This window comes from Lathamus discolor, chromosome 1, assembly GCF_037157495.1.
Source record: "Lathamus discolor isolate bLatDis1 chromosome 1, bLatDis1.hap1, whole genome shotgun sequence".
Classification (NCBI taxonomy): Eukaryota; Metazoa; Chordata; class Aves; order Psittaciformes; family Psittacidae; genus Lathamus; species Lathamus discolor.
The window spans coordinates 5,890,728-5,903,449 of NC_088884.1; the positions used below are offsets into that span (position 1 = coordinate 5,890,728).

Here is a 12,722-nt window from a genome sequence, read left to right on the forward strand (position 1 = left end):
GGCTGACCAAGCACAGAGAAGGGTGAGAAAGACCGAACAGGCAAACAAATACATTCCGTAGCTCAAGAGCAGATGAACGCCTTTTTACTAAGCTTTTTAAATCAAGTCACTTCTGAGCTACTAGAATTCAGCCCAAGAAATAATATTTCTGTGGGGGGTAGGGAAGGGGAAGGTTACATTATAAATAACTGAAAACAGAGAAATGTAACATAGAGGAGGTTTTGTAGTTGGCGAGCACTGGCACAGCAAATCCTGAACTTTCCAAAGTGATTCAGAGCAGCCCTATGGAGAAGGACTTGGGGGTATTGGTTGGTGAGAAGCTGAACATGAGCCAGCTTCAGTGTGCGCTTGAGCCCAGAAAGCCAACCGTATCCGGGGCTGCATCAAAAGGAGCGTGACCAGCAGGTCGAAGGAAGTGATCCTGCCCCTCTACTCTGCTCTTGTGAGACCTCACCTGGAGCATTGTGTGCAGTTCTGGTGTCCTCAACATAAAAAGGACATGGAACTGTTGGAACAAGTCCAGAGGAGGCCACGAGGATGCTCAGGGGCTGGAGCAGCTCCCGTATGGAGACAGGCTGAGAACATTGGGACTGTTGAGCCTGGAGAAGAGAAGCTGCGTGGAGACCTCAGAGCAGCCTTCCAGTACCTGAAGGGGGCCTATAGGGATGCTGGAGAGGGGCTCTTTGTCAGGAACTGCAGTGATAGGACAAGGGGTGATGGGTTCAAACTGAAACAGGGGAAGTTCAGGTTGGAGATAAGGCAGAAGCTCTTCCCTGTGAGGGTACTGAGGCGCTGGCACAGGGTGCCCAGAGAAGTGGTAAATGCTCCACCCCTGGCAGTGTTCAAGGCCAGGTTGGACAGCGCCTTGGGTGACATGCTCTAGTGGAAGGTGTCCCTGCTCATGGCAGGGGGTTGGAATTGGATAAACTTAAGGTCCTTTCCAACCCAAACCATTCTATGATTTTATGATCCTTCAATATTGATTGTCTGCAACTGTGATAACTCTCCTACTCCTCACTCCACCTTCACAATTTCACTTTATTTAGTGAAAAAAACCCTGCTCTTCAGAGTTTTTTCTATGACCCAAGAGGTCTGGTGGGGTTTCCAAGCCTTTTCCACGCTTGAATGCAAAGTGCTTAAAGAAAAGTGTTAAGCAACCAAACCAGCGTGTTGTCATATGATGGAAGTAGAATTTTTTTGCCCTCAGAGATACCTTTTTGTCCCTCCTGATTATCCCTTTTCCGAGGCTGCATGTTTGCAGAAGGTAATGGCAAACAAACCGCTTTTGGAGGAGTTATTGCCTATTTCAAAGTGCTAATTTCCGGGTGCAATTTATGCCCGCCAGCAGAGGCAGACGAGGAGCTCCGCAGGCAGCTCTAACGAGACAATTCATTAAGTGGCGAGTGTACACACGCCATAAGAAAACATTAATTCACAAAATGAAAAACTAATAGAGTGTTTAGCCCGTTCTTTATCACCAGTGACAGTCTGTGCTCTCCTCATCATTAGTGTTTACTGAACGGCTGGGCACCGCAGCCCAGCCTGCTTATCACCACTCATCGCCAATGAGGTTGCAGTGATTTTTTTCCACCACGCTACTTTGTCCCCCTCTCACACTGTTGAATTTTAACATGGAGTGAAGGGCAGAAGCACATGGAAGGTGCCAGCCTTCAGTTTTGTCTTGCTTTTCGCAGGTTTGAGCCACAAGTGCTCCTTCCTCCTCCATTCGCGTTAGAACCTCAAGAGAAAATCCCTTCCTTAAGTATCTTCCCATACAGTCCTGGTTGCCACTGCTAGAGAACAGAATTCATTAGTAGGAATTTACTATGAGTACTATTAATGAGAAGCTGTCCCTGAGCTTGCTTTCTCTTTACTTCTTGTCCTTTAAGTGCTGACATAACTTTGCCCCTTCAGCACCAGCAAGTCATTTTGCCATTGATCCCAGTAAAAGGTGAGCCGGACCAGTGCTGAGTATTTAGGTAATTCCATCCTCCCATCTCTTGTTAGAAAGGTCCCAACCTCTTAAATGTCCTTCCTTGGTATTTGTTTTGTTTTAGCAAGAATCCTTGGTCTTTCCTGTGCTTCTCTATCAGTTGCTATGATCAGCTGTGATAAATGTTCTCTTATGTCTCAGAGCTTTGCAGAGATCAGGGCTGAGGAGGAAGGTTGAAGGTTGGACTAGATGACCTTTAAAGGTCCCTTCCAATGCAAACCATTCTGTGATCTTGGAAGTGTTGGAAGGTGTCACTGCTCTTGCTGATTTTTTTCTATATTTAAAACCTATAAAGAGAACAATTTAGGTTTCACGCTTGTGAAAAGGAAGGGGGAGGACATCAAGCCCAAAATCTAGCTTTGGTTCCTGAACTCATAGAATCATAGAACCATAGAGTAGTTAGGGTTGGAAAGGACCTCAAGATCATCCAGTTCCAACCCCGCTGCCATAGGCAGGGACACCTCACACTAAACCATCCCACACAAGGCTTCATCCAACCTGGCCTTGAACACTGCCAGGGATGGAGCAGTCACAACCTCCCTGGGCAACCCATTCCAGTGCCTCACCACCCTAACAGGAAAGAATTTCCTCCTTAGATCCAATCTAAACTTCCCCTGTTTAAGTTTTAACCCGTTACCCCTTGTCCTGTCACTACAGTCCCTGATGAAGGGTCCCTCCCCAGCATCCCTATAGGCCCCCTTCAGGTACTGGAAGGCTGCTATTAGGTCCCCACGCAGCCTTCTCTTCTCCAGGCTGAACAGCCCCAACTTCCTCAGCCTGTCTTCATATGGGAGGTGCTCCAGTCCCCTGATCATCCTCATGGCCTCCTCTGAACTTGTTCCAATGGCTCTGTGTCCTTTTTATGTTGAGAACACCAGAACTGCACACAATACTCCAGGTGAGGTCTCACAAGAGCAGAGCAGAGGGGCAGGATCACCTCCTTCAACCTGCTGGTCACACTCCTTTTGATGCAGCCCAGGAATGAATCTCATGAAGTTCCGGAGAATCAAAATCCAGTTCCAGATTTTATGGCTCATTCCAGCCCTTTTCTATAAAGCTGCTGCTCTGAGATCCCCAAACAGAGCAGTTTAGAGGCAGGCAGTGACTGATCTATGCTTTAGAGCTTCAAATAATGCTCTGGCAGCCAGAAACAGGTCCAAGTGGCCATATGGGTTGCATATAGTTGTTGTTGTTGTTCATTATTTCTCAAGCACTGCAGGTGTGCAGAGCACTTTGCAAGAGGATAAAAAGAGAAGACCTCTGCTCCTAGGAGAGCTTACACTCCAAATGAAATCAGGATGGCATCTCGAGAGTGAGAAGAGATCAAAGTGGGAGGAAAGATAAGCAGGAAAAGAAAAAGGGCTTGGGAGGAGAGTCCTGGTATTCGTTCCCACTGAGAGGAAATCATTGATTTGCTTTGTTTGGTTCCCTTTGGTTCTTCAGGCTTTTTAATCTCCAGCAGGTTCTAACATGTCTCTGCATCCGAATGCACCTATCTCCATACAGCATATGTATACATCTCTGTATAATACATACATCTCCCTCCATACATGGATGTGATGCCCTGTGCCACTTGTGTCACCTTTCACTGGGGCTGTGCGCATCTTGGTGGTGTTCCTGTCACCTCCTAGAGCCCTTGCTCACCAGCATCACTGCAGCAGCAGCTTTCCTTTACTCAGCTCTGGCCCAGATGAACAGACTGGTGCTTAATAGAAAGAAAGGGTGTTTTTGCAATGGTGACATGTTTAAAAAAGTATTAGTTTCCTCCTGCTATTTGTCTTCGGAAGACGGAATTCACCTGGCACAAGTCTTCCTTTGGAACTAAGTCCCTGTTGTTGCGTCTAATGTGCACACCATATGATATACTCTATCTCCTTCAAAGAAACCCCAATATTATCGCATATCTAATTCATCCCAACTTCACCTAATGCTTTTTCCTTTAAATATCCAGATATCCTTCTTTCTTGTTGGTGTTGGGAGTAGCCATTTCATCTCCCATTGGCATCATCACCGTGTTACGCTGGAAGCTGTAGGAACAGGAGATGTGGAGAATTTAGCTTGAGAGGCAGTGATGGATAAAAACAATGTCGTCCAGGTTTTGCATGCTGGGAACTAAAGCATAGAAAGAGAAAGCAGTGCATGAGAGCCCCAGAAAAGTCTCCAGCAGAGAGAAGAGTTACCCTTGAGCCTCTAAAGGCCTAATCCAGCACCTAACCCATATTAGATTCCATTTTCCATGTGTGTATTTGCAACTATTTGGATTTTCCTTTTCTGGAGAGGAAGGGAGTAAGAAATTAAAGTTTTAAAAGCTGTGAATTGGTCCCTAATGCTATCTGTGGGGCACAGCAAGTGTTTCATACTGCATCCCTATTCCAAATAAGAAGGATTTTTGCCCCTTTAATGCATATACGCTATGGAAAGCCTGAGTATGTTGGTTCATTTCTCATGTTCAGGTTGCATTGGATATGAGGCAGAGCCTGTACCTTAGATTGATTTTTCTCCTTGTGCTATTAAATCATTGAGATCTGTTTGTGGTCACTGTGCTCAAGCAGGGAGCAGGCGGGACTCACTGCTGTAGTCCTCAGTTGGTTCCAAGGTTTGTTTAGGGGCAACATGGCAGGTTTTGTTTAATATTCCAGAGGTCTGGCAATTTACATCCATTGATTTACAAGGCACAATCTGTCTGGAGGCACCAGCATTGCGTTTTATTGCAGAATGATTGAAATCAGTGCTGACAAGAAGTGTGTTAAGTTTCTTTTTCTCAGGTTTGCTGGAATGAAACATTCCTTCTCCTCGGTGTGAGATACCTTGGCTGTGCTTACAGCAGGCTAGAAGAAACCCCAAGCAAACCATAACTATTATCCAGCAGCACAGGAAGCTCACTTAAAACAAATGAAATTCATCTGTTGAGTTGCATGATGATAAGGGCCAGTGGAGCAAGGGTGGCCACTGCTTACCCACCCAGTGGGTATTTTGTTGGTGAGGAAAGCTCATGTTCAGCTTGGTGTAAATGGGTTATGAAGTAGGAGAAGGGGAAGAAGGAGTGGATGGCTGTTGATCTGCTGGTTTGCTTTTCCAGCATTTTAGTTGGAGGTATCTCTCTTTTCAGTAGACAGCTCAGAGTATGCTCTGGTGTGCTGAATATCCATGCAATGCAGGACATTTGCCCATTCACTCCTTTGCCCAAAGAACTGGCCAACTCCAAAGCCAGCTCCAAATTACATTTAAATCAAGGCCCCCTTCATAATTAAGGCTCTGATCAGCTTTTGCTGCTACAGCTCTTTCTGTGGCTTCGTGTTGCCAAGAATGGTGGAGTAAAACTGTCCTAAACAAGACTTAAAGTAATGGGATTTTCTCATGGGCTGTGAAGTGGATGTCCAAAGGAGAAGGGAAAATTGATGGGCTCTGAAAGGCTTCCTTTGATCTTAGAAAGCAAAAGTACACTCCAGTGTCCTCATTGTGCATAGGAGTTGGTGTGCATCCTCCAGGCCATCACAGAATCATAGAATGGTTTGGGTTGGAAAGGACCTTAAGATCATCGAGCTCCAACCCCCTGCCGTGAGCAGGAACACCATCACCTCCATGCTGTGGGGGCTCTGAATACCCAGAAGGACTTCAGCACTCTGGCTTTAAATAAGGAGCGGATTGTCCCCATCTCCCTCCTCCTCTTATCTCCACTGACAAATATAATTACAGCTTCACTTAAATTGCTGTAAATGAATTCTGGAGAGTGGAAAAATTGTGCATGTATCTCTCCACCGCAGAAATGAGCTGACTCTTGCATTTCGGATGATGGGTCCATCCATCTCCAACGCTTGCAGAGAGGCAATGCTGCAGTGAGTTGGCACGATCAAGCTAGAGGCTGCAGCCCCAGCACTGCTAAAGAGAGATGATTCTTGCAGAGTCCATCTCCAGAAGTGAGGCTAATAGAAACTTCTCAAACTGTAGGATTTCTTAGTAAAAATAGATGTTTTATTCCTCCTCTAATAAAGGTGAGGTTTCCTGCTTTGTGCTGTGACCAAACAGCACCCATAGATGGGGTCCTGAGCCAAAAATCCTGACACCCTCCAGGGGTATAAATGTCCCTTGAAGGTCTTGTAGCTGGAAGGTGGGTGCAGCTGCACAAACAGCTCTCCCAAAGCGCCTTCTGAGAGTCATCTCTTACCACTGTTATCTGGGAATAAGAAGCTGTGTAAATAAACCCATCACCCCCTTGCTGATAATTCCATTTTCTTTGTGGGAGAGACTCCAGTGAGCAGAGAGAGGCTGGGAGAAGTGTTGGGAGGGGGCATCCGTGTTATTCCTGGCTGGATTGTTGCCTTCATTTCCCTCGTTATTTCTCCTTTATGCCCCAGGCCAGTTCATTGTGTTCAGCAACATTTGCCAGGCTGTGAATTTCTCTACCGTGCTCCTTGGTTAAGAAAAGCCCTTCATAAATCCAGCTGTGATTGCAGAAGCTGCTCAAGGAAGCTACTTCCAGGAGCTGTGTTTTACAAGGCTTCATCCATACCTGCTTTTCTCTGCTTTAATTCACAGTACATTTAGATGCACAATTAGGCACTTTGCTGCGTGCAGTCCTTTTGCGTTGCAACTCTAATTGTACAGTTCTGTCTTGTATGTTTACCTCTGTTTCCATTTATTTCACACAAAATTGAGTCTTTTTATCTCCTTGTTCTGTTTCTCTCTTTCTTTCCAGACGAGATGTGAAGATGTATTTAATTTTAGGAGCAAATCCACAGCTCAGCGTAGGTTCAAAGCTGGTCTTTGGCAATGCAAACAGCAGCAATGGCATTTACTTAATCAGACTCCGTCAAAATGCAAGTTTATTGTCCTCGGTGATGTACAGGTCCTTTCTGTGCAGAGCTGCATTGGTGTATGGCTGAGTGTTTATCATGTAATGGGAGTTAGTGCAAGAAAAGAGAGGAGATGTTTCTTAAAGCCAGCAGATAACATACCTGTGTTATCCAGGCTGATCACAGAACAAGTGTGAGCTGGAAATGTGAAGTAACCATGAAAACCAGCAGATATGGGAGAGCAAAAGAGTGTTCCCCAGGGGAAAGCTCTAGTCCCATTGTGGCACCAGCATAAGGCTGTGCTTAACCATATTCAGGACAAACGAATTGAAACCAGAAGGGGTGCAGAGAGTTGCTTTTGTCAAGCAACTGCCATCCCTGGAGGTATTTAAAAGACCTGTAGATGTGGTGCTTAATGGCATGGTTTAGTGATGGACTTGGCAGTGCTGGGTTAACAGTTGGACTCGATGGTCTTAAGGGTTTTCTCCAACCTAAATGTTTCTATGAAGAGGTGCCAGGGATGGAGAACTCCATTAGGCAAATAATAATGTTGGCATATGAAAAACCAAATATGAAACATCAGTGAATACATTTTGGCTGGGAATTCCATCCCAGATTTGAACTTCGCTGTTAGAGAAGTGGTGTTCTGAAGGAGCCAGCAAGGGCAGAAATCTAAACAACGCAATACACGCAAGTTTATACTTAAGGGCATGGTACACAGGGCTTGTAGGGACTGACTTGATCCAGGAGATCCCTTGCAATCCCATCATTTAACTCAAGTGGAAGTCATCTAAGTGGGGCTGCCTGATTTCAAACATTGCTAATCACAGGAAGTCATTACTGAATGCTGCTTGAAGGAGGACTTGAACTCAGATATTTGGGATATGCTTCCTCTAAGTAGGGAGGAATGGATGATAACAGTGTGTTACTCTTGTTCCTGAAACTACATCTTTAGCTCGAGTGGCAGCAGTTTATGTTTCAGGGGAGAAGGTTCAGGATTCAGGTAACTGTGATGAAATAACTGTGATGAAATCCAAAATTGATGGTGGGATAAACTTAAGATGGTTTTTAAGAGGTCTTAATGGGAGGGAAGCAGTCGGTCCAGGACCTACTCGTACGTGTTACCTGGTTTTCAATTGCTTTACTGCCCAAAGAGCTGTGTTTTATTAACAAGAAGGAAAAAAGCCTCCCAGATGCCTCTGAAGGGAAAGATTCACTTGAGATTGCACAGGGAAGCCTGTGGTGACCAAAAAGGACCATCTTTTGTGTCGGTGCCATGCTTTGGCTCCCAAGCCACAGTTTTCTCCCTTCAAGTAGAGCAAGATAAATGTTCCTGGATTCTGCAGCTACAGAAATACTCATCACAGAGCAATACCTTCCCAAGCAAATGTATTCTGGTAGTTGATTAAACCTCTCACATGCACTTTGGAGTTTAATCAATTGCAGAAGCAGTTTGTTGCCTCATACACTCCCAAATTATAGATGTGATTGCTCAGCCAAAGGTGAGAGAGAGCACACTTATTTAGGAGGGAAGAAGGCAAGATGTTGTGGTTGCTAAAAGGGGGTGGTATTGATGAAGTGTATCACTGTCTTCTCTTGCTAGCCATGTCTCCAGGTCAAGACAGCCATGCCAGTATGGAACACTTGCCTGCATCCGAACAGATCCTGCAAACCCTCAGTGAGCTGGCCAGGTCTTTTCAAGAGATGGCTGACCGCTGCCTGCTGGTTCTGCATTTGGAAGTCAGGTAAAAACGCTGGATTTGGGGATTGTGGGTGAGCTCAGGAGGCTTTAGGTTAAAATGATACATATTATGGCATCTGAGGCAGATATACTTGCCTGCTGTAACATCAGAGGTCATAGAATCATCATAGAATCGTTTGGGTTGGAAGGACCTTAAAGCTCACCCAGTTCCAACCCCTGCCATGGGCAGGGACACCTTCCACCAGAGCAGCTTGCTCCAAGTCCCTGTGTCCAACCTGGCCTTGAACACAGCCACAGCTTCTCTGGGCAACCTGTTCTTTAGGTCATTCTGTAAGTGCCAGAACCCATCACTATCATCATGGATGGCCAAATGTGGGATGGAGGCAGGATACTGAAAGTGGAATTTCCTTGGGCAGTCTGTGTCTTATGTGTCAGAAACTAGGAATACTGTGGTTTGAGGGGGCTTTGTCCGTAGAAAACTGCACAATGGTGGTCTAATAGCCTAACAGGTCTCTGCACATTTATTATCCATGGTGCTTTGGATTGCAAATAGGAGCTTTTGTCCCTACTTCAAATAGTAACAAACCAGGAAACCAGCTGGATTTTTTTAAAGGTATGGATAATTTTGTGATGTTTCTGCCTTCACATACAGAAATTAAGGGCAGCAAATCCCTTTCTTTATGCTACTCTGGAGCTGGGAGAGCATTTTCCCTTTTGTATCCTATGGGCCAGGTGTATTGCATTGCTTCCCTTTCCTCTGAAGCATCAGATAGAAGTGGATGTCATGAGACAGGCAATGAGATTTGATGGATCTTGAGTTTGTTCTGCTCTGACGTATCCCAAGCTATACTGTGTTGTGTACACAGGCAGAGCTCTAGTGAAGTCATTATGCAGCTTTAAAAACAAGCAGGCATTAGTTATTGTCAGCAGTCCTTCAACCTGTTATCCATCGTCTGGTGGCCACTTGATTGCAGGCATCGCAGATGAGCTGAGGATTGAATGATTCCAGGAAAAGATTGGTAAGATATGGAAATGGAGCAGCTTTCCAGCTGTGTATAATAGGAGGTGATGCCAAAGGTAAACCAGACTCGGGGTGTGGACACCAGCCTGCGTGGGTTTCTGGCCTCAGACCTCTCTGGCTTTGCATCACACTTGGGCTAAGGAGAAATAAGAGCAAATTGCTTTGTTGTAGGAAGTCCAGAGGAGGCCACGAGGATGCTCAGGGGCTGGAGCAGCTCCCGTATGGAGACAGACTGAGAACATTGGGGCTGTTCACCCTGGAGAAGAGAAGCTGCGTGGAGACCTCAGAGCAGCTTCCAGCGTCTGAAGGGGGCTACAAGGATGCTGGAGAGGGGCTCTTCATCAGGGACTGGAGTGATAGGACAGGGGGTGATGGGTTCAAACTGAAACAGGGGAAGTTCAGGTTGGATCTTAGGCAGAAGCTCTTCCCTGTGAGGGTGCTGAGGCGCTGGCACAGGGTGCCCAGAGAAGCTGTGGCTGCCCCATCCCTGGCAGTGCTCAAGGCCAGGTTGGACACAGGGGCTTGGAGCAAGCTGCTCCAGTGGAAGGGGTCCCTGCCCATGGCAGGGATTGGAACTGGATGAGCTTTAAGGTCACTTCAACCCAAACCATTCTGTAACTCTGTGATTCTAAATGCAACTCACTTTAGAGCAGACCATTGCCCATCTCCTCTAGTGCTCCTGCTTGATGCCTTAAATACAACAAAGTATGTTACTCTGTGTAGCAGGTGGAAAGGATTGAAAAAGAGAGATGCTAACAACCAGGAAAATCCCCAGTGAAGTAGGAGCTTCCCAACATTCATCCCTTTGTGTTTGCAACCACGTGCAGTAATGGAGAGATCTGCTTCCTTAAAGGAAATCTGCACGCTCAGATCATTAACCACTTCTTTTGCTGCAAAGACCCATGGACTTCTAGATTAGGTCATTCTGTTGCAGTATTTTCCTATAAAAAGTCCTATGTACAATTACATAGAAACAGGCAGTAAAGTACAATCCAATGTTTTACTCTTGGAATTGCACTAAATTGAACTGGCTTGTGACAGCCACCTTGAGGATGGTTTCCAGGAGGACAGGGGACATGAAAGCCAGGTCATACCTGTCATAGCTTCTCCCACCTCAACACAGCTCTCTGCTCTTCAGGCCAGCCTGGTGTGTGCTTTCAGTCTCTGTGTCTCAATCTCAGTGTGCTGATCCTGAGTTACCCTTTGAATGCAAGGGACATTTCACCCAGGCTTAAATTCAGTGTTATTTTTTACTAGCTTGGGCATTGGAAGGAAATGAAGGATGCCAACACTTTGCATACCCACTGATACTTTAGCACTGGGGCTGTTGAATTGTAATATTTCTCTCTTCTGTCTTGCAGAGTTCATTGCTTCCACTACCTGATCCCACTGGCTAAACAAGGGAACTACGCCATCGTTGCCAATGTGGAGAGTATGGACTATGACCCCCTCGTTGTCCGGCTCAATAAGGACATAAGTGCTATCGAGGAAGCCATGAGCGCCAGCCTCCAGCAACACAAGTTCCAGTACATCTTTGAAGGTCAGGCATTTACCATAGAATCATAGAATTGTAGAATGGTTTGGGTTGGAAGGGACCTTAAAGTTCATCCAGTTCTAACCCCATTGCCATGGGCAGGGACATCTCACACTAGAGCAGCTTGCTCCAAGCCCCTGTGTCCAACCTGGCCTTGAACACTGCCAGGGATGGGGCAGCCACAGCTTCTCTGGGCACCCTATGCCAGCACCTCAGCACCCTCACAGGGAAGAACTTCTGCCTTATGTCCAACCTGAACTTCCCCTGTTTCAGTTTTAACCCGTCACCCCTTGTCCTGTCACTCCAGTCACTAATGAAGAGCCCCTCTCCAGCATCCTTGTAGCCCCCTTCAGACACTGGAAGATGCTCTGAGGTCTCCACGCAGCTTCTCTTCTGCAGGCTTAACAGCCCCAACTCTCTCAGCCTGTCTTCATATGGGGGGTGCTGCTGCCCCTGATCATCCTCGTGGCTTGTTCTGGATGTGCTCCATTGTAACCCCAAAGCTTAACTCTATTCCTTTTGGGGATCAGGCAGACCGTGATACTGTTGTGACCTACAGCAGATTGATTAGTGAGACCCATGCAAACACATTGATTAGTGAGACCCATGCAAACACAGGGCATTCAAAACCCCTGTTGCTTCCATTCAATTTCTTGCTGAATAGGAGAAATGGCCTAATGCTGAATAGGAAAGCAGTAAGTTGATGTACGTGCCGGACAGTTCTTCCTCGGGAAGCCGCAGGGCATGTGTATAAATTACAAGCACAGCTCTATTATGGCACAGTTCCTATCCGAAGTGTAGCCGTTCCATTGCTAAAATTAAATTTAGAGAACATTAGCTCTTCTGATGTCTCATCTGTTGTGATTACCTTGGAGAATATAAATCATGTTTTGGTTCATCTCCCCTGTATTTATTTGTGGCGCTCGCGCGCAGTTCTCTTGCCTGAGTGCCAAGATACGTGTCCTTTTCTGTGGTGGTTGCTCCAAGTCAGAAGGAGGGGGGGACTAGAGATGCTGCTATTGACCAATAATATATGTCAGCAGGGATGAAGGCTTTGCAAGCCTGGCTGGCCTTGTTTCCTCCACCACTTATAGAAGGCTTTCAGTATCTGCGAAAGGCCACGAGGATGCTCAGGGGCTGGAGCATCGCCCGTATAGAGCGAGGCTGAGAACACTGGGCTGTTCAGCCTGGAGAAGAGAAGCTGCGTGGAGACCTCAGAGCAGCTTCCAGTGTCTGAAGGGGGCTACAGGGATGCTGGAGAGGGGCTCTTCATCAGGGACTGGAGTGACAGGACAAGGGGTGATGGGATCAAACTGAAACAGGGGAAGTTCAGGTTGGAGATAAGGCAGAAGCTCTTCCCTGTGAGGGTGCTGAGGCGCTGGCACAGGGTGCCCAGAGAAGCTGTGGCTGCCCCATCCCTGGCAGTGTTCAAGGCCAGGTTGGAGACAGGGGCTTGGAGCAAGCTGCTCCAGTGGAAGGTGTCCCTGCCCATGGCAGGGTGTTGGAACTGGGTGAGCTTTAAGCTCCCTTCTAACACAAATCATTTTATGATTTCTACATTTAGTTTTGTACAGACCCGTGTATGAGTGAATCAGGCTGGGCTTTTGCTGTCTGTGATGTGACATGAACGAGTACATCATTTTGGGGTGGCTGTGACTTCTAACAGCCTGGCTATGTCC

General features: G+C 46.5%; 1 protein-coding gene across 1 annotated transcript in view; it reads left to right on the forward strand.

Moving 5' to 3' along the window:
* The window catches only part of EXOC4 (exocyst complex component 4), a 417,088-nt gene that overhangs the window by 365,414 nt on the left and 38,952 nt on the right, over nucleotides 1–12,722 (forward strand). Inside the window, exons 15-16 of the mRNA XM_065672818.1 lie at nucleotides 8,390–8,531; nucleotides 10,871–11,049. Coding sequence (XP_065528890.1) covers nucleotides 8,390–8,531; nucleotides 10,871–11,049 — 321 coding nt within the window. The remainder of the gene's footprint in view (nucleotides 1–8,389; nucleotides 8,532–10,870; nucleotides 11,050–12,722) is intronic.